This window comes from Sceloporus undulatus, chromosome 2 (genome assembly GCF_019175285.1).
Source record: "Sceloporus undulatus isolate JIND9_A2432 ecotype Alabama chromosome 2, SceUnd_v1.1, whole genome shotgun sequence".
NCBI lineage: Eukaryota > Metazoa > Chordata > Lepidosauria > Squamata > Phrynosomatidae > Sceloporus > Sceloporus undulatus.
In genome coordinates this window covers 35,437,807-35,459,686 of record NC_056523.1, presented here as the reverse complement: position 1 = coordinate 35,459,686, position 21,880 = coordinate 35,437,807, and the positions used below count along the sequence as shown (strand labels likewise).

Below are 21,880 nucleotides of genomic sequence, written 5' to 3'. Positions count from 1 at the left end.
TTGTTGTTGTGTGCCTTCAAGTCATTTCCAGCTAATGGCGACCTTATGGCAAAGCTGTCATAGGGTTTACTTGGAAAGATTGGTTCAGAGGGGGCTTGCCTTTGTGCCTTCTTGCAAGAATGTGACTTGCCAAAGGTCATCCAGTGGTCTTCCATGGCTGAGTGGGGATTCAAACTCTGGTCTCCAGAGTCATAGTTCAATGTTGAAACCCCTCTATTGTGGATAAAGGTAGGAGGGTATACCTGAGCATCTCTGAGAACAAATAGAATACAATAATCTGATGTTCCATAGGACTCAAGAATTGCATTCCAGTCATACTCTTGAATACTTTCAAGTTATATAAATCTTGAATATTCATTATCTTGAATACTTTCAAGGGTTACATAAAGGTATGTTGTAACCAACAGGTTCAGGGAGCTGAATAAAATAAATTCCTGTATTCTGCTTTTATGAGGCAGAGAAATTATTCAGTTATCATGAAAGCCATTTCATTGCAGAGCATCCCATAGGAAAGTAATTTATGCATTCTAATTGTATTTTTGTTCATTACAAAACTATAGGCGATGCTTTTTTCACTGTCTGTGTACACGTGCGCATACATGTCTGGGTAATCTGACCACCTTGCTTTTATGTATACAGATTAGATAATGCTAGTTTTATAATTAGATAATGCTAGTTTTATAATTCTCTTCTCCCCCCCCCCCAGCTCTTTTTATCCATTCAGGAGGAACACCTCCCATTCAAAATAGTGGTCAAAGTAAGCATTTAAAAGCACACAGAAAGTCCTTTTAAGCAGACACTTTGTGGAACAGAAGGTATAAGGATGCCAGCATCCAAAGAGATCCTCTTAGCTGATTCGTGTTCCACCACAGTTATGCCCAAGATTTCCAAGAAGACAGACTTCCAGCTAGTCCGGGTCAAAAATACTTGGTGTCGGATCAAGGAAGGTGAGCCCCTTCATGGTTCTGAAGATGAGATCACTGTCTCACAGGCTAAAATGTAAGTAGAAGAGGAGGTTGCACAATCTTTCCACCACAAATGGTAGCAATGATGGAAATACTGGTGTTTTTTTTCCCAAGGTTAAGTAACTGTTTGGGATGGGGAAGCTTGAAATGTATGAGATTTAGAAGCTGGAATGATTTGTTCCCTTCTGTTACAGGGATGTGCCATTTTTTCTTTGCTATCCATTTTAAAAACAGACTTTTATGCTGAACTATAGTTTAAAATGTAAGAAAAAAAACCACCTAATGATTCAACAAGAGCATTAAAGAAACAAGAATCTCATTGATTCTTTAACAAGTGGGGTGTAATAAATTATGAATTTGGTCTTTCTTTAGAAGCCATGGTTATTCTTATTGGAGAGCCAAAATCCTAAACTAATGGTTCTGAAGATGTCAGCCACAGATGCTAGCGAAATATCAGGATTAAACTTTTCTAGAACATAGCCACATAGCCGGAAAAAAACACAAAAAACTATGGAGGTCGGCCATGAAAGCCTTAGACTTTGACTAAACCAATGGTCTTTGTTCTTTAGTCCTCCAAATGTTTGGACTTTAGCTTCCAGAATCCCTGTCCATTGGCCATGCCAATGGGATCTTATGGGAGCTGAAGTACCCACTATCTGAAAGTCAAAGTTTGGGAACCACTGGCCTGAGGAGATACCAACTGAGAGACTGAGGATGCAAGTACACAGTCTGAATGTTCAGAAGAGAGAGAGAAAGAGAGAGAATAGAGAATAGAGAGATGGATAGATAAGCTACTTACTCTCTTTCTTTTTTAAAAATATTAATCCACTAAAAATGTAAACATGAGATAGTAACACAGATGAGTTCTTAGAAGAAGATGACTTTCTAATGCCATTAAACAACAATAATATAATAATAATAATAATAAAAATTTTATTTATATCCCGCCCTTCCCACGATCAGGGCGGCTTACAACAGATTAAAAACAGCACAACAATACAACAATTAAAATATACAACATAAAAAGCAGGAAAAAAGCCCCATAGCCCAACCTCTTGGCCACGGAAGAGGAGGGAGGCCCACAGGGTTTTATTCGGGGAATGCCTGCTGGAACAGGAAGGTTTTTAGGTCCTTCCTGAATTGGGCCAGGGTGGTAGACGAGCGGAGCTCAGAGGGCAGCGCGTTCCAAAGGGCTGGGGCAGCCGTGGAAAATCTAGCCCCAGGCACCTTCAATAGCTGCTGCCCAGACGTTCTGAGGGTGCGAGGCGGAATGTACGGGAAGAGGCGGTCCTTTAAGTATCCTGGGCCCAAGCCATTTAGGGCTTTATAGGTAATCACCAACGCCTTATATTGAGCCCGGAAGCGGATGGGCAGCCAATGGAGATCTTTCAGTACCAGTGTTATATGGCTGGTCCTGGAAACGCCAGTGACCAGCCTGGCTGCCATATTCTGCACCATTTGAAGCTTCCGGGTTTGGTATAAGGGTTGCCCCATGTAGAGTACATTGCAGAAATCCAGTCTCGAAGTTACCAGAGCATGTACAACAGTTTCTAGGTCCCTCTGGGCCAGGTATGGGCGCAGCTGGCGAATCAGCCGAAGCTGATAACAGGTGCTCTTGACCGTCACATTCACCTGAGCAGTCAGGTGAAGCGACGAGTCAAGAAGCACCCCCAGACTGCGCACGGAGTCCTTCACAGGGAGCGTGACCCCGTTCAGGACAGGTGGAACCACCGCCATTCCTGGACCAGGAGAACCTATCACTAGTACCTCCGTTTTCTCTGGATTCAATTTGAGTCGGTTTTCCCTTTTCTATTTCTTTTCTATTAAGAAAAGAATATTGTAGTGCTGAAGTTGTGGGACAAAAATGTAGAAAATAAATATATACTACTGTGACTACTGCTAAAGTCTGCCTTCCTATGCATTCATTAAATCATATTGACTTCCAACAAGATGTGGCAGCCTGGACTCAAATTTGCATTCTAAGGCAGCAAGAGAATAACATTTACTTGGAGGGAGGAGTGAGCAAAATATGGCCCTCCAAATATTGTTTAATTGCAAATCACATCAGCCTAAACCAGCACAACAATGGTGAGTTATGCTGGAAGTTACAGTCCAACACCATCTGGAGGGATGCATTGTGCCCTACTTTGTTCTAAGAAGAAACCCTTATTCAACACAGGCTGATGCCACACTGCAAAATTAGTGCAGTTTGTTACCACTTTAATTATCATGGCTCCATCCTGTGGAATCTTGGGATTCCTAGTTTGCTGTGGTACCAGAGATGTCTGTCAGAGAAGCTTAAATAACTCACAAAACTACAGATCCCAGAGTTTCATAGTAGTGAGCCATGGCAGTTAAAACGGTGTCAAATTATTAATTCTGCAGCAGCCAAAAGTGGGATTTGCTTCCAAGTTAACTAGCTACTGTGAGTCAGATTTTCAAAAAGGTTCCTTTTAAGCACAAAAAAATGCTGAATGCAATGATTACAAGGGTTACCCTTTTCACCTTGAGGATTCTTCTGAGCTGCAGCTTATAGTTAGTTATGTGTGTGTTGCGAGTAACCTCTGTCCTCATGTGTACCCTCTCCTGCTGAATACCTGTATCTAGCCTGCCAAGGGTCTGAGATAGTTCCTTGAAACTCCTAATGTTCCCTGGAGGGAGGGAAATTCCCCTACTTGCACTCACCTAATGCACAGAAAGGCTTTCAGCTAAAACTGGATGTCATGTAAGTTGAAGGAGAGGGGGTGGTGGAATAAAGACCTTTTTTCCCCTCTAAGAGAGATATATCCAGATCTACAGACACGGGTAATGAACTACAGAAATGGGGAAAACAAATACTAAAATCCATCGGCAGGATCCAAAGGATAATGCCTTTGTCATAAATTTTGGGAGAAGTTTGCATCATTCCTGCTGCAATATTAAAGAAAGAAAAAGTCACAGATGGATAGATGCCAGACATGTTTCCCCTAAGGACAAACATTGCTTTCTCTGCAGGGAAGTCATCTCTCCAATTCATTAATCTTTAGGGGTTGGATGATTTCCTTCTTCTCACACTAGAACATATTTGTAGCCATTAAAGATTAGTCACACCACTTTTTTTACATATTTTTACACAATATTTCCCATATGCAAAGATCATGAGCACATTCTTTGGAAAAACAATTAGGATCATGCTATCCTGAACCACTGTGAACCTGTCAAATTCTAGTAGGCCAGTAAATGACCAAAAGAAAAATCCCAAAATCCCTGTTGTTGTAATGCCTTTCTTGTATCAACCAAGAGGGTCTCTAAATGTGTAATACATTGCTGGTAAGTACCTTGTCAGTAAGGGAGACTTGTTGGCAGCTCAGGAGGACATATTAAATTCCAGCCACTTGATTATTGTTATCCTTACAACAATCTTATGAGGTAGATTAAAATGAGACACAGTGATTGGCTTGCAACCATAAAAAAGTCTCTGAATGTATGTGGAAACATATGGGGCAGGGGAAGACAAATAGGATGATATCCTCCATCCTGATCCTTTCAGCCCTGATGTACCCCACTGCACTGATAGTAAGTGTAGTAGTTGGTGTCAATGCAATAGGACATCTCAGAAAATAATAAAGAGCAATTGCACTGAACTGCAGCACAGTTCACCTGAAACAAAAGCACTGTTCAGGCAGCCATCTCCCTGTCTTCTGAAAATACATGGGGAGATGAGTGGAGCTGCAATGGATAACCACACCTTGAAAGGTCTCCTCTCTCCCATCCCAGCCTCAAACCTTCATGTTCAGCTAGGAAGGAAAAGGGGAATCTATACGTATACAAATTTGAATCCCCAGTGCAATCAGGATCCTGTACAATTTGGCTCTCAAATGGTGGGAAGCAGCCTTAATTTGTCAACCATACATGTGAGCTCTCTTTAGCTGTTTATAAGGAATGTATGAGGAAGAGAGAGTATTAAACCCATTTTAACAGTCTGAACAGGAAAGCCTCTATTATATAAAGGATCTCTACATTATCTCAGTTCCAGGTTATGTGAAAGACCATATCTCCCTATCCAGGTTGAGCACTTCTAATCTATAAATCTGAAAACCAAAAACTTCCAAAAATTTAAACATTTTGCTGCCCAGTGGCTGCTTCCGCCTTTGAAGTGGGGGCTGGGGCATTCCAGTTTATTTGTCTCTCAGATCCTCTCCAGCATTGTGTTCAGTATGTCTCATAGCAAAGTAGTGAATTAATAAGACATAAGGCAGGAGAGAGACATGAAGCCAGAAAGAAACAAACAAGCAGGAGCTCCACAGCCACTGCAACAAAGGTGGAAGCAGGTGGCTAGTAGCAAAAAGATGTGAGGCTGGAAAAAGACTGGGGATCTGTGAAATGGTGGGAATCCAAACATCGTGCTTGCTGTAAATTCACACCTCCATCATTTCACAAATACTGTGTCTCTTCTAGCCTCACATTTCTCTCAAGCTTTGCAAATACAGCACAGGTGCATATAGTGGATCCTTGTTATACGCTGGGGTTTGGTTCCAAGATCCTCCGTGTATAACAAAATCCGTGTATGCTCAAGTCCCATTAAGTATAATGACATAGCAAAATGGTGTCCCTAATAAAAAATGGAACATCAAGGTAAATTTATACTTTTTTGGGAACATTTTCAAACCGTGTATGCTTAAATCCGTGTATAAAAAATCCGTGTATAAGAAGGGCCGACTTTACTATGCTACTTGTGTGCTCCAAAATTAAAAAATAGGATCCCAACTCCAAAACACTTCTTGTCCCAAGCACTTCAGATTAGTGATGTAAATTTCTCCCTTTATTCTTCTCATCCCTGAAAAAAAGGTGGGAGTGGTGGTAAATGTTATTCTTCTTCTTGTTCCTCTGTGAAAAATGAGATATTTTAACTTGGTTATCCCTCACAGACAAGCAAATCATTCCTGACAAATTACTGAAGAATGAGGGCTACAAAACACTTAACTCGCTTTCCCAACCTAACTCCAGTTTGCAGTATTTAACAAGGAAAGAGGGCCTTGGCTTATCTTTAGAATGGAATTCTCCCATCTGTCCTTTACCATAGAAGAATAATTTAAATGGCCTTGACTGGGCCTTACACAAAATGGGTATATCTTCTTATTTAAAGGAACAGTAGTCCAATATCCTTTGTGTAAATGGAATGCCCCTGTTGCCATTAGCCAACCTTCCCCAGTCCACAATAACAATGAGGAGGAGTTACTGGGCAAAGAATCCAATGTGGACTACAAGAACAAAATGACATGGGAGAATTTTATTCTGATATATCACAGAATTGGTTGGGGGATCACTTTCTGGGAGGGAATGAAATGTTGCTGCTGGTGTAAGGAATTGCCCCTGAATAGTCCAGGACAAAATTAAAGTTTTCTGGTTATTTTTTAAAAAGTCTGTTTGAGAACAACAGCAACAAATATCACAGCCATCAGTAACATTTACTCTGTCTGGAGAAAACCAGAAACAATACTTGATTTGTACCACGTTTTCTGCTCCTAATCCCTAACAGAGCTGAAATTCTCTCAGATGGCGAGATAACCTGGACAATTGAGGCCCCTATCTACTTTTGCTATAAAGTGGTGGAAACATGCAGTCTCCTGAATCCTGCCAATCCGACACTGCTGTACGGGCACATCAGAGATCCAGAGAAACTAGAGAAAGCCCTCAACAACAAGGAAGTACAGAAGCGTTTCATTGTAATGGATAAGACTGTTGAGGAGCTTTACGGCTCCATAGTCAGGAAATATTTTGATGACAACTATGTTCAATATAAAATCCTTTCCTTGCCCACCACAGAAGAAACCAAATCTATGGATTTGGTGCTAGATATCCTGCAAGAAGTGCAGAGCTTTGGCATTGACAGGCGCACTGAGCCAATCATAGCGATAGGAGGTGGAGTATGTCTGGATATTGTGGGTTTGGCAGCATCACTTTATAGGAGACGAACCCCTTACATTCGGGTCCCGACCACTCTTCTGTCGTACGTTGATGCCAGCGTCGGAGCAAAGAATGGTGTCAATTTTCTTCAGTGCAAAAACAAGCTTGGAAGCTATGTCCCACCTGTAGCCACTTTTCTGGACCGAGTCTTCATCCAAACAATCCCACGCCAGCATATCTCCAATGGACTTGGAGAAATTTTAAAGGTATAAAGTTGTAATTATATTTATGCTTCCTTCTCTTGGCCAGAGAGATTCCTCTCAGTTCAATCGGGCTGCTTTACCTGAGCTGACTTATTTCTATTGATGGTCCTTATTTCTATCACGCTTGCTGGAGCCATTTTTGATGTTCTGATCTTCCGCTTCCTGTTTTTCTCTGCACTTTCTGCAATGGGAACTTCACTTCTTTTACCCTTACTTAATGCATTCTTCTATACAGGGAAATGTGATAATTTGATGCTGTTGTTGCTTTTTGTTTAGCCCAATCCATAGTCAAGCCATCCTAGTATTTCCTCACTAGAAGTAACTGTTCAAGGCTTCAGGCACAAGTCTTTCCCAGAGTTGTAGTCTAGGACTCTCTCTCTCTTTCACATACACATACACTTAGAAGTTCCAAGGAGTGAACGTGGAACACAAAAGTCTTATTGCATCTGTTCTATTTGAAACATCTACTTCCTACACTTCATCCATTAAGCTACAGTGCGCCCTTGCTTTATGCTGGGATCTGTTCTGGACCCCCCTCCCCCACGTAAAGCAAATAGCATGTATGCTCAAGCCCTATTGAAAATAATGGGGCTTGTGCACATGGCACAATGGTGTGCGCACGCCTTGGGCACATGCACCATCCTATTTCCATTGCGCAGCTTCCAGAATAAGTTGAAAGCCGCATAAAAGGCACCCATGTATGATGCGGGCACACTGTATTAGTGTAGACAGAGTTTATCATTTACACATTTGAAGTCGCTCACCTTTCAAAATGGAGTTTATAAAGAAAGTCTATTTTTGGATCATGATTCATTACATACTGTCCACAACCAGCTGTCCTTCCACTGTCAACGTTCTCATATTTCTTTTTCAAACCATTTCTTTCCTTCACATTTCTCCATTAGTGACAAAGGCACTGGTTTTATTCAGGATAAATCCTCATAACACATTTTATGTGAGGCAGGGCTGCTTTCAAAGATGGTTTGAAAACTCCACATAGTACAGAATACTAAGGATGGTGCTGGGAGAGAATGCTTATGAAAATCAACCAAAACAAATTACATTATTCTGTACTGGTTAAATTGGGATACTGACCAAGCAGTTGAACAGGAATCCCCCAGCACCATCCTCTGGGAGCACCCCTCTGAGAAAAAATGGAGCCACTGTAGAACAGTACCTCCAAGCCCCATCCCAGAGAGGTGACCCAGAAGGATACCATGGTTGATAGTATCAAAAGCCTCTGAGAAGTCCAGCAGAACCAATCCCCGTCCAGTTCTCTGTTTAGGTCCACCAAGGTGACCAAAGCTGTTTCTGGCTGAATCTGCACTGCAGGAAGAATTCAGTTTGAGACTGCTTTAACTGCCATGGCTCCATCCTATGGAATCTTGGGATTTGTAGTTTGTTGTGGCACCAGAGCTCTCTGACAGGGAGAGTTAAATATCTCACAAAACTACAAATTCCAGAATTCCATAGCAGGGAGCCATGGCAGTTAAGAAGTGTCAAGCCACATTATTTCTGCAGTGCAGATTCAACCTCTGTCCCATAACAAGTCTGAAATAAGACAATCCACCAATCTAAACAATCCACCCCTAGAGTTGAGAACTTGTAGAGTTGAGAAACCACCACATGCCCACAAATGGAAGGTTGGAAACTGGCCTACAATTGTCTAGGAAAGGGATTTTTTTCCCAGAAGAGGTCTTACCACAGCCTCCTTTAGGCATGTTGGGACTCTGATTTGTTGTAAAGATACATTAATCACTTACCCATTCAGCCAGTGCTCCTCTGGCCTGTTGTAAGCCAGGAAGGGCAGACCCTTGCCCTTTTGCCAGCCCTACAAGGAAGCAACAAATCTAATATCTTCTTTCCTTTTTCTGTTTGAGATGGCACTGATGAAGCACAAAGGCCTGTTTGAGTTATTGACAACCCATGGGAAATTCTTACTGGATACTAAATTCCAGTCACACAATGGGTTAGTTGATCATGGGGATGCTGCACTGAAGACAACCAGAATTGCCATAGAAACTATGCTTGAAGAACTTGCTCCAAACCTCTGGGAAGATGATTTGAACAGACTGGTTGACTTTGGTCACCTTATAAGCCCAGAACTGGAAATGGTAAGTGGGAGATTATGTATTTAGCATTCAAGATGTTTCTATCCTGCCTTTCCATTAAATGGGATAACAAGGCTGGTTTACAATAACAACAACAAAAATCAGAACAGAATGTCTATCTGGGCTAATGTCACTGATAGAGCCAGCCATTTGGCCTGTGGTATGTATCATTACATTTTCATCCTTGCTTGTCATATTCAGAGACGAAGAGTATCCTTTCTTTTAATCAACTGAAGGACTACAAAATTCATATTATGTTAAATATTAGTCTAACCTCAAAGCTGGAGAAATGTGTGCAAGCTTTTGAGATTTTTAAATATCTTCTCAAATGAGATGAAAGTTTGCACATATTTTTGAGTCTTTAATTGACTGGTCTTTTAAAGGTACTGTATTGGCACAATATGGATTTTGGAATATTTCTTTGTAATAATTCATAACAAAGTAGTAGTAACCACCAATAATAACTTTCAATGGAACACTTCACTTGACAGTGATATATATACATATGCATGAGTGGGGTTATCACAGTGTTCATGACCAGCATGATACCTTCCAACTCAATGATTCTACATACATATGAACTGTACAGACAGTTGGGCATTGTGTTTACACAGCCTATGTAGATGCAGCTTGTACACCAAAGATGGGGGAAAGTGTTGCCTCTAGGCTGCATGTGATCCCTGCAGCCTGGAGGCCCCCTGCAAGTGCTGAACATCAAGAGAGAGGCATTAATATGATCAGTAGAACTGTAAGGTTTACAGAAGTACCATTTTAAACAGTTAGAAAAGAAAATTCAGGGGACAAACACAACCTCATTGAAGAGTAGACATGCATGGTACCCTGGAGATGATGAATGTTAGAAGACAAACACAGAAAACTGGGTGGGAGACATGCCTGGCTTGAAGGGAATGGCTGTTTGGAACCCTGAACAGGATTTTGTCATTGTAATCGCTTCACTTTTTAAAAATAACAACAACATGGTTTTGAACAATATTCAAAAATTGAAATTAGAGAATGCACAAAAAAGTATACACTTCCTACAAAAGAGACAAAACTTCAGTTCCTATGTATACTAAGTCTATCAGCTATTAGAAGCACTGGGCAAGGCAGACTCCTGCAGCACAAGATTTATGGACATTTCCTTTCTACACATTGCTAACCTTTATCATACTATAATATATATATTATACTGGCCAAGATCCTGCATGGGAGACATAGCTATGATCTGTGTCAAGATCCATCACTCTAAAGCCCAGCTTAAAACCCAGGTGGCTGCAACTGAAGGAGAGTTGTAGTGCTGGCAAGAACTTCTGCCCCCCCAACACACACACACACAGTTCAGTGAACCAGTCTTCTGTGTTTCAAACAGTAAAACTTTATTCCAGTAACCATAGATGTTAGCAGGAAGATGTCTGCAGACAGAACTGCTATCATTTCTATACTCCAGCCCAATATTTTACTCCACCCTACAGTCATGCTGGCTTTTTTACATTTTGTCCATAAATCAATACAACTCTGCGTACAATCCATTTTAACCATAAGTATGTCACTCTTTATTTCAGAGAGCTTTACCGTCGCTGATGCATGGAGAAGCTGTGAATGTTGATATGGCTTTCATGACTTACCTGTCCTATGTGAAGGGGCTTTTAAGCGACAAGGAGAAAACCCGTATTATTCAGTGCATGTCTACTTTGGAGCTCCCAGTATGGCATAAAGAATGCACGTGGCATCTTATTAAAAAGGCCTTAACAGAAAGATTGAAACACAGTGCTGGCCAGATGAGAATGCCTCTTCCAACTGGACTTGGAACAGCAGGTACCTTGATATTGGAGGGACTGATTGTGTAGAAGCCATTTGAAAATAAGGGCCTCTATTTAATATCATTCTAAAGCCTAGACCATCCTAAAGAACCCAAACAAGGCCAGCCCTGCTATAACACCAAGTTTGTAGGTGTAATGGAAAGGCTAGAAATGGTTGGTTATTTAATTGTATTTTTTCACTAGCAAAAAAGAGAAAGGTGCTTCTGAGATTCTCTTCCACTGCCACAACTTCACTGCAGAATTAATTCAGTTGGATACTGCTTTAACTGTCACGGCTTAATGCTATGGAATTCTGGGATTCATAGTGTGTTGTGGCACCACAGCTCTCTGAGAGAGGCTAAATATCTCACAAAACTACAAATTCTGGAATTCCATAGCATCAGTCTAATCTAGTCTAGTCTGAACTGCATAAATAATGCAGCTTGACACCGCTTTACTAGCCATGGCCCAATGCTATGGAATTCTCAGATCTGTAGTTTTGTGAGATATTTAGCCTTCTCTGTCAGGGAGCTCTGGTGCCACAATACACTACAAATCCCAGAATTCCATAGCATTGAGCCATGGCAGTTAAAGCAGTGGCAAATTACATTATTTCTACAGTGCAGATTAGATTTGTGAGACAAAGCTGTATCTGTAGCATCACCTTGACTGTAGAAATCTTGCTTAAGGGACATCAGGCTGTCTCAACCGTTGTTGAGCTTCTACTGGGCAATCAAAATTATACTATTCTGTCTCTTTTACAATTAGCTTTTAAAATTCCATCTACCTTTCCCAAAAATACATTTATTAGGGGCCCTGGTGTGCAGGAATGTGCTAAGTATGTAAATAAGTAAGATGTCTCCAACATAGCTACAAGACTGCCATTGGGGCAACAAAATGGCAGCTCATAGCCACCCAGTTTTGACTCAGAACTGCTATTGCTAACCTTCTGAGGCAGGCTGCAGATGACCAAAGGGCACGGTGTTGATTCTTCCTCTAATACAGAGTTATCCTTGATTGTGAAGAAAATTTTTCATGCACTGCATTTTTAAAATTAATTCATGGAATTAGTTTACATTGGGGCACGGTTCTCTAAGACTGTAGTTTCCTTTCATACATCTCACTCACTCTCAATCTGTCTTGAAACTCTATTGACAACCTTCAGATCATCCATTGTTCATGCAATATGCATGTGTTTGTGCTTAATTGCACCAATGAAGTTCAAGAGAGAGAGAAAAAAAAGAAAGCGGTTAGGAAAAATCCCAGCATGTGAAGTTATCAAGTGTTACAGACTCTCCAAAGAGATGCCATCTAATACATTACCATGCCTGTCCCACAATTTATAATTACATGCTTATAGCTTTAATTGGGTTTCCCTTTTAATTACAAACTCTTAATAAACTCTGACAAAGCAGTTCCCTCAGATATTATGCAACTGCCAGAATTATTATACAACCTCTGAGATGTAATTAAACAGGCAACTTCAAGTAATTGCATTAAGGCTGGGTAATTCCCTTCACAAATCTTAGTGAGTATCAAAAGCATTTAAGTAGTGTATGTAATTCCCATTACAAAACCAGACACAACTTCCTATCTTGCACACATTTACTTGGGAGGAAGTTTGCCAACCCTGAAAAGACAAAAATCTGATACCTGCTCATAGAATTTGACAGCACTGAGCTCCACAGGAAGCCTAGTTCACAGGAAATGTGCTGTTCATCAAAGACATGGGGGAGAACTGGTCTGCGGGGCTGGTGGATTGGATTCATCCAGAAGACTAACATCTGCTGAAGATTACCATCAGTTGTATTCCAGTTTAATACAACTGTGTCACAATCAGAAAGCAGTAGCTAAAAGTGCATGCAGAACAGATCTCAAGCAGATAGTTCCAGCTGCAAACTGCTCATCAGACATATATCCACACTATACAGTTATGGCAACTAATTACACTTTAACTAGTTGACTGGTTCCAGTCAAAAGAATTTGGGGCTATGTAGTTTAGTATGGAAGACTAGAACTTGGAAGGTCAGAGATGAAGGAACTAGATAAGATCCTACAGTGTGAAGACATATAACTGAACATCAAAGCCATTGTCCATTCCAATGCATTTCTGATTTCTATGGACCGCACAGGAGCTCCATGGAATGGGCTGAGAATGGAATAGAAGGGACATATTTTACTGCACACAGAAGTCCCCCACTCATTCCGTTCCCTTCTGTTCCATTCCCAATCCGTTCCAGAGGGGGTGATTTTTGAGTACTGTTCACAACAGTTCTCAAAAATCTCCTCCTCTGGAACGGAATGGGAACGGAACAGAATGAGTGAGGGACTTCCTTGTGTACAGTAAAATGTGTCCCCCACTCATTCCGTTCCCTTCCTGGCACCTTCCATTATCAGGCCGTCCCAGGAGCCCTGTGTAGTAAGGTTCTATGTATGGTTGCAAAGCTGGACAATGAAGAAAGCTGATAGGAATGAAAATCAGCTCATTGAAAATGTGGTGATGAAGGCGAGTTCTGGAGATACTGTGGACTACCAAAGAGACAAATAAATGGGCCTAAGAGCAAATCAAACTTGAACTCTTCCCAGAAGTTAAGATGACTAGACTAAGGACTTTATTGCATTGCCTTCAGTGCCCAACTTACCTCTTCCGAATTGGGCTCAAATCCAGAAGTTACACTGATTTCATCGCACAGACTTTCCCCTGAAAATGGCTTCCCATTGCCTCCAGTGTTGAATTCGAGCCTCGTAAATTGCTTTGGCAGCCATTTTTTCCAAATTGGAAGCTTTGGATTTGGAAAAAATGGCTGCTGAAGCAACTTATGGGGCCCAAATTCAACACTGGAGGCAACAGGAAGCCATTTTGAGGGAAATGTCCATGCGATAAAATCAGCGTAACTTCCAAATTTGAGCCCAATTCAGAAGAGGTAAGTTGGGCACAAGAGCCAGTGCGATAAAGTCCTAAGACTCTCATATTATGGACTTATCATGAAAAGACATGACTTGGTAAGGAAGGAAGAAAAAAGCCATGGCCATGAGTTTAGAAGACCTGAGCAGGGCTGCTGCTGATAGGGTGGCTGGGAGGTCTCTCATTTGTAGGATCACAATAAGTAGAAGTGAACTTGCAGGCAATTAACAACAAAAATGTATAATATTTTGTGACGGATCTCTAATGTACCTCTCTCATTTAAAATTCCGAGGTGCTCTGAGAGTGCATCTGCACTGACAGAAGTAGAAATAACATAATTTGACAACACTTTAAATGCTGTAGCTCCATCCTATGGAATTCTGGCATTTGTAGTTTTACAAGGTCTTTAGCCTTCTCTGCCAAATCCCAGGTTCTGAGGGATGGAGCCATGGAAGTTAAAGTGGTGTCAAATTGTAGATGCACCCTGAGAAAAGGAAGTGGGGTGTAAATCATGGTCCTAAGCACTAAACTACAAATCCCAAATTTCCTTAGAATGGAGCATGAGAGTATCAAACTGATATAACTGCACTGTGCAGAGTAAGACACCCCCCCTCTCATGCAAACATACACATACACGCACACACATGCATACTGTATACTATACTTTTGAGGAATTAAGCAATGTGCTCAAAGGCATTATTTTAAAAATGACTCATTTAGTTTAAGGATAACACTGAGACTACAATTGATTCTAAGTCAGTAAGAAAATCTATAGACAACAACATAAAATAGACATGCTACTCAAGAAAGTCATTAAACTTAGAAAGATATCAAGTAACAGTATGCAACATTTGGTTAGTTGAGGACCTAAGGAACATTTAGTCATTCTCTGTGCATGCACACACATTCACACACCACACAGAAACAAGCCTTCTCTATATGAACACACCTAAACTTTCTCCAAAAGGAAGAAATTATTTCCTTTTGCCATTCTTGGTCCATCTCTAGACATCTTCTCAACATTTTGTTTATATATTAAATGCATATATGCAGTATGACAATTCATTTTTAACTAATAGCACTTTGCTAGTTCGGGGAGCCTTCTAGCAGATGGTATTTTTGATGTTGGGTTTATCTGTACCTAATGGGAGTGCATACAAATAATTTAACTCCGATATGAGATATCCAATTTCAATAAAAAGTTTAGTAGGGACTCCTATGGAACAGTGTAAGATGTGCTATGAGAAAGGAGTGCACCATGGCAAAATTATGCCCCATTCTGTTGTGTGTCCACTTATCTAGGGAACACACTTTGGTGTGAAGTCACTGCAACTTGCTTCCAGCGAGGATAGGCCACCCAAGAAGTAGCAGAGTGCACTGCCCAAATGCTTCATGCAAGAAGAGGTTTAGAAAGCTATACAGTGTTGTTACTTAACTGAAGAAAAACAAATCTCTGATGCTTACATTTTGAAACTATAAAATAATAGCCCAGTTAAATTGTTCTGAACCTCACACCAGTGGTGTTACTGTGGCTGGTGTTACTCAGTGCAGAAAGGGGGGGAGTGGGGGTGGCCTGCCCCTCTCTTTCATTGCCTCACTCACCTGTCCCCTGGCCATCCAGCTGCCACCCTGTCAGACCACTGCTGAAGGGTTAGCCTGAAACCCCCAGATGTCCCATTTAGGGTCTGGCATGGCTGCTTGTGTGAACAGCCATGCCAGACCTTAAACAGCAGCTGCTGGTGGGAGCAGTGCTGAGGACTCCAGATGGTCAGTTCGGAGTCTTGCATGAGAAAGGGTGTACTGTCCCACCAGGTATTCACCCCCTTCTGGGGTGTCACCCAGTGTGGTCCTTATCTCCATACCCCCATAGTGGACCCGTGTCATATGAAACAAACTGAACAAGGGAAGAGTACAGAGCACTCCCACAATGAATTATACAAGTCTTTGGATGCTACACCTGTTCTGCATGCATGACTCCAGACTTAACCCTCAGCATCCTCCAATAGGTCTAACAAAGATTCTTGTCTGCCTGAAACCCCAGATAGCTGCCACCAGTGAGTGTAGAGTAGATAATACTGAGTTAGAGGGACCTCTCTGGCTTGGCATAAGGTAGCGGCCTAGGTACAGTAACTTTATTACTTGCTTCCTTGTTTTCCAGATATATTCAATGACATCAGTGAGGAAACCCTGGAAAGGGCTTACATGATCTGGATCAGTGAATGCAAGCCTACCTCTGTGATACCATGAAGACAATGAAAGCTGTCAGCTGACAATAGCACTGTTTTCCAGCAGAGAATTAGGTAAACCAAGAATTTAAGTCATGTATTCATGGACAACTTTGAACCAGCAATCATTTGACAACATTCAAATGCATATCAACATAAAATATGGCAAACCATATTCATAAAACCAGAAGGAAAGACTACCTGTCACCACCACCACTACCAGCAGTCACTATCTTTAACATCACTGCTACCTCTTCTTTTTCTTCAAGGAGAAAGAGACTCAATCCCTCTGGTTAGAACAATGTATGGTGACCGTATCATAGGATTTTCTATGCTGTCTTTGTAAAGTTGCAGTCTCCTTATCATCAGGTGAAACAGGGATCTCCTATATTTGACAAGGGGCAGGGCATTGGCATGGGTGGTAACCCACATTCCTCAGGCAGCCTCTCTGGTTCAAAAATACTAGTGCAATATGGTAGTACATCTTTGCTCTCTGAATACAACATCAATGAGACTGATTAAGTAAGTGCCAGTTATCTGAAGAATATGTTTGGTTCAGTATGTAAACTCCTGCAATCTGACTTTATTTTTGCAGCCAATCCTCCAGTATGCTGATAGAATTCTAGAATTATCTGGAAGCTTATTCAACTAGATATAATTCAGGCCCACCTTGCATGTTTTTATGACTAGCCATGGTATAATGTTAGCAGTGGTTTGTGTAAAACAGGGGTGGGGAACATCAGGTCCTGGGGCCAAATACAATCATCCAGGGTGGTAGCTAGGATTTTGGAAAGGGGGTGGGGTTCCAGGCTAAGTCCCACCATTATAATGGAGCTTGGGCACAGTGGCGCAGTGGCACACACCATTCATTGTATCTAACGGAAAGGGGGGGTCCGGACCCCACGGACCCCCCCCCTTGGCTACATCCCTGAGACATCTTAGTGTCTTCAGATGACTGAGCACTAAACATAGGGTAGGGGTGGAATCCAATGGGTTTTTTAAATAGTTTTCTTTCTGCCCAAGGTCTAAAAGGTTGAAATAGCTTTTAGTTTTATGCTAACATGTAGTGGCATTTTTGGATGCACCATTTTATCTTTGGTCCTTCCTACCATTGGTATGCAGTCTCCATAGACTTCTCTGAAACTGAATTGAACACTTGAGCTGAAAGAAGTTCCCCGCTGTTGCAAAAGGGCTGCATGACACCCTACTGCAAGGTCACATTAGACTTCATGTGCTCTTCAAAGATGTTGAACCAGAGCAGACAGAGCAACTAGGCTGAGCTGACTTAATGGCATTTGTGGGTTATCACTTGCTTCTTGTAATGTGTTGAGGCATTAGTAGATTGTGGAGAAAGATTGTTCATTGCATGCATATTGTTCTTTACATTATATGGGTATATTGTAGTTTCAATTAAATTTATATAAAGTCACAGAAATGAAGATTCTTTTTTCTAGTCACATTTATTTTTATTTATTTTGTTTGTTTATCACATTTCTATCCCACTGTTCCTTCAATGAGCTGGAGGAACATAGAACATGACTCTCCTCCACACCACTTTCTCTTTACACAGACTGTAAAGTAGGTTAGGTTGAGTGAGAATGAGTTAAACCAAGTGAAATTTCATGGCTTTGTGTGAATTTGAACCTGAATTTCCCCAAGTTCCAATCCAACACTTTTCTTTCTGAAATGGTTCTGAAACCTGAGCTTTCATCTGTAAAGTCAAATTGCATGTCCCACTAAAGTCACAGTATGGATCAGAGGATGTCTTCAAATACAGGCTTATTTATTTATTTATTTCTATGCTGCCTTTCTCCCAGCATGGGACCCAAATACATTTTTAAACACAATTAAAAATCTCTCATTATACAATATAAAATAATTTAAAAGCCATACAAAATATTTTTTAAATAAATAAATAAATAAATAACAGATCTCAATGAAAATATTCCCTGCTTACCCATTAAAAGCCTGCTTCTTGACAAAAGGAAAGCAAGGAGAAGGCTTGCCTAGTCTCCTGTGGAAAAGAGTTTCAAAGGGTGGGAGCAGCCACTGAAAAGACTCTCTTTCATGTCTCATCAAAGCGAGCCTATGATGGTGGGGGGACCAAGAAAAAGCCTTCCCTTGAAGATCTTACAATTCTTCCAGGTTCATATGAGGAGTCTCTCAAATAGTCTGGCCCTAAGTATTCTGGTTGCAACATTTTGGACCCACTGAGGTTTCCAAACAGCTTCCAAAGGCAGCCCCATGTAGAATACTTCAAATGGGATGTAATTCAGGCATGTGTCACCATAACCAAATCTAGTGTCTCTAGGAATGGGCACAGCTGACTGAGAAGGGGTAGGTTTAACTCCATAGTGCCTTGAAAAGCATAGCCAATAAAATCCTGGATGGCTGGATCTATTTGGGAGATATAGGCTCAGTACAGACTATGCGCTGGCCTGGGGCCAAAATTAGGGCTTGGGAGAGCGGAGTGTCTGCATGCTCCTGAGCCCTACCAAACTGTCTGGATGCCATCTTGGTGCGCATGATTCCAAACGGCACATGCGCCGAATATGTGCCTTATGCACCATGTCCAAATGGTGTGGCACATGAGGGGCATCATCATGGCACGTGAGCCTGCCAATAGTGCCCATTCTGCAATGCAAAAAGAAGCCTCTTTTCGGGGCTTCTTTTTGCTCCACGCACAAGCCTTTTCAGGGCTTTTTTGCTCCCCCTAAATTATATATTTTTGCTCCATGTGGTTGTTGCGGCCTGCTTCTGGGGCAGAAAGGGGCGGCGTCTCAATGCCCCTTTCTGCCCATCTGTTGAGCCCTATAGTTCAGAATCTCGGATAACTGCTTTAAAATTCATACTAAAACCCAAGCTGGATTCACTGCCTCACTGACATGGAAGCCAATAGCCTCCACTACACATGTTTTGTAGGTCTTCCCAACTGTTTTGGAACAGCTTCTCCTTCCCTGGGCCAGTCTGAATGCCTGAAGTCTTTATGAAGCAAACAGTATAACTTGGAATCTTATATCCTCCTAAATTATATAGTATGTGCACATAGTACAGGACATCTTGTGCGATGCCCCCTTCCTCGCCATCTCAGTTCACTATCATGGTTGTGTATTGTGTCAGCAATGTAGCTCCATCATCACAAAGCTGCACATCATAGCCTCTGATGCAGGAACTTGGCAATTATTGCACACAGTTCCAGTTCCCACCACTTCTGTACAGCATCCCCTGCTGCACTGTGTTCACTAACATTTGGGACCCATTGGTCAATCAACTCCAAATGGAAGGAGGAATTGGCAAACATAATTAAGGATGGGAAAATCTGGCAGTTTTGTTTTATTTTGCTTTCATTTAAAAAAAAACACACCAAAAACCTGAGTTCTTTTATTTGTTTGTTGTTACCAACCCTTGTTGTGCCAACCTTCTCCGATTACTTTCTTAGCAAGATTTATTCAGAGGAGGCTTACCCTTGCCTTCTTTTTAGGCTGAAAGAATGTGACTTTGCCAAAATCACTTAGTGGGTTTGCAAGGGTGAGCATGGCTTCAAATGCTTGTCACTCAAGGTCCTAGTCCAACACTCAAATGACTATACCACACTGGCTCTCTGTCCATCAGTATTAGAAATTTATAAACTTTGGTGAATTCTTGGGCAAAAAGGAGCTCAAAGGAAAATACCTCCAATTTCCATTTACCAAATATAATAGGTATAAGTTTGGAGTAGACCGTGTTTTATCTGCCTGCCATATTGAGATGAAAGTGGTGGGGTCACTCAGGAAAGTAAAAGAGATGGCAATCCCAATTTGGCACTAACATGGTAAAAGACACAGGAATTCAAAGCCAGAGTTTAACTCTTAAATTTGTGTGCCTGCTGCGTAATGCCTTACGTTTGCTTTTCTCCCATTATTATTTTTTTAAATGTCAGTTCTTTCCATCCCAGGTAAGATGAAATTTGGCTATTTTAGTAACTGAAGCACAAATTTCATTTACCCTTAAAATAGCTTCTCCATGATCTTGGTGGAAGTCTGGATCCAAGGCAAAGACAAACCAGGATAATTCACGCATCTATCCTCCTGTACAGAATGAGAACGTAGCTATGGACCTCTCCTTTTTGTGAAAGGTTATTTCTGGGTTGACCCTTTCCCCTGTCATTCTCATTGCAATTCAAAAGGAAAGGGAAATATCTTCAGCAAAGAAAATGACCATTATTAGTGGGAAGTGCTGGTATCCTAATATACGTTAGTCAGTTCAGTGCTAAATGTTCAACAGCTGCCATCTCTCTTGATCTGAGATTGCCAGTGATGCAAATTACATGCTACATTCAGACAAAAGTACTTACAAATTGGAATATTAAATCACAATTCACATTAGAGCAACATGAATTTCCTTGGTCTTCATTGGATTAGGACTGATCATATGGAACTAATCTAATGTGGTGCGTGGATGTCACATTAGTTCTGCATTTGTCAGAGAAATTATGTAAAGCTGCAAAATGGAATAGAAATGACAAACCTGGCATGCAGGTCCATGACTCTAAGCATAATCTACCCTCAGTAAATCACTCTAGGGAAAAAAACTTGGTGTAAATAGCAGCTTCCTTTCCAAAGCTACTAGCTTGGGATTTGATTTTGTGACACAGGAAATTTATGGGTTAATTTTCCTTCCCATACATCATGGTCTAGATCCAGACCACCACAGCACTGGACTTTCTTTAGTGAACCGTGAACAGAAAAAAGTGGGTTTGTTCTTGTCCACTTTGGACATATTGAATACCTCGAAAATGCATGGCTTTCATTTAGACAAAAAGTCTGCTCCTGCCTTCAGTACAACCTTTGAATTCCATGCTTAGACACTGGGAATTCTCTAATCACTATTTGATTCTATTTACTGCTTGTTTTCCAAATGGTACCACTGAGGAAGGCATAACAAAAGTGTTCCACTAGTCCCACCTTCTTTCACACACCCTCCAATGACAAGCCTGTCTGGGTCCATGAAGAACCTGGAACACAGCAAGATCAGCCAAATCCAGGATAGCAACCCACTGCAAAGACAGAGTATGGCTCCATATGTATGCTCTTTGGTGTTGCACTGTGCACCTGCAATGGAACATGCCCAGTTCCTCGTGCCTCGTGATAGTGGTTTTCAGCAAGTTGATTGCTGTCAGGCACACCTCCAATGTAGTCTCCTTATCTCCAATCCTCTAATCCATTACTGCCAGCAAAAATGGTGGTTGCATAATGTGCGCAGGCTAACTTAAGTCAGACTGTGCCTACCCAGTTGCACAAACCATTCAGTTGGAATGCACAAGGCATAAAAGGTGATTGTCCCATGATGATTAATGCAGAAATATGTATATTCACATTCTTGATGGGAATTTTTTAAAAAACAGTGTGAACACCACAATATGGTGGGAAATACTGCAAAGTAAAACACCCATGATCATCGTAGGGCTGCCCTTTTAAGCCAATGTGGTTTGCAAGAGGGGAATGTCTGGCACTTCACTCTAATCATGCCATGGTGAGTGTGGGTCACTGTGAACCAAGACAATGTGATGTGGATATGAGGTAGATGTGTGTTTTCCCATCAGTGTAAACAACTCCCTCAACAAGACAGAAGGAAGCAAAAGGTTTGGGTACATAGACCAATGAAAGATATAGAGAGGTGAAACAAAGGGCAACATTATCTAGGTTGCCCTCTTTCACTAGCCACTTTATACAAGCATTGATGCTTTT

The 21,880-nt window shown here is 41.3% G+C and overlaps 1 protein-coding gene across 1 annotated transcript; it reads left to right on the top strand.

Annotated features, from left to right (window-relative positions):
- Positions 1–823: 823 nt before the first annotated feature.
- Positions 824–16,208, top strand: LOC121921533 (2-epi-5-epi-valiolone synthase-like). Its single transcript, XM_042449753.1, has 5 exons — positions 824–999; positions 6,484–7,117; positions 8,995–9,228; positions 10,788–11,040; positions 16,088–16,208. The coding sequence occupies exons 1-5, from the start codon at positions 824–826 to the stop codon at positions 16,174–16,176; spliced, it is 1,386 nt and encodes a 461-aa protein (XP_042305687.1). The 3' UTR covers positions 16,177–16,208.
- Positions 16,209–21,880: the final 5,672 nt, after the last annotated feature.

Bases quoted from the DNA above. Each gene is read 5' to 3' on its own strand.
- LOC121921533 (XM_042449753.1), top strand. From the start codon at position 824: ATGCCAGCATCCAAAGAGATCCTCTTAGCTGATTCGTGTTCCACCACA. The intron at 1,000-6,483 runs GTAAGTAGAAGA...AATCCCTAACAG, and splicing joins ACTGTCTCACAGGCTAAAAT to AGCTGAAATTCTCTCAGATG. The intron at 9,229-10,787 runs GTAAGTGGGAGA...TCTTTATTTCAG, and splicing joins TAAGCCCAGAACTGGAAATG to AGAGCTTTACCGTCGCTGAT.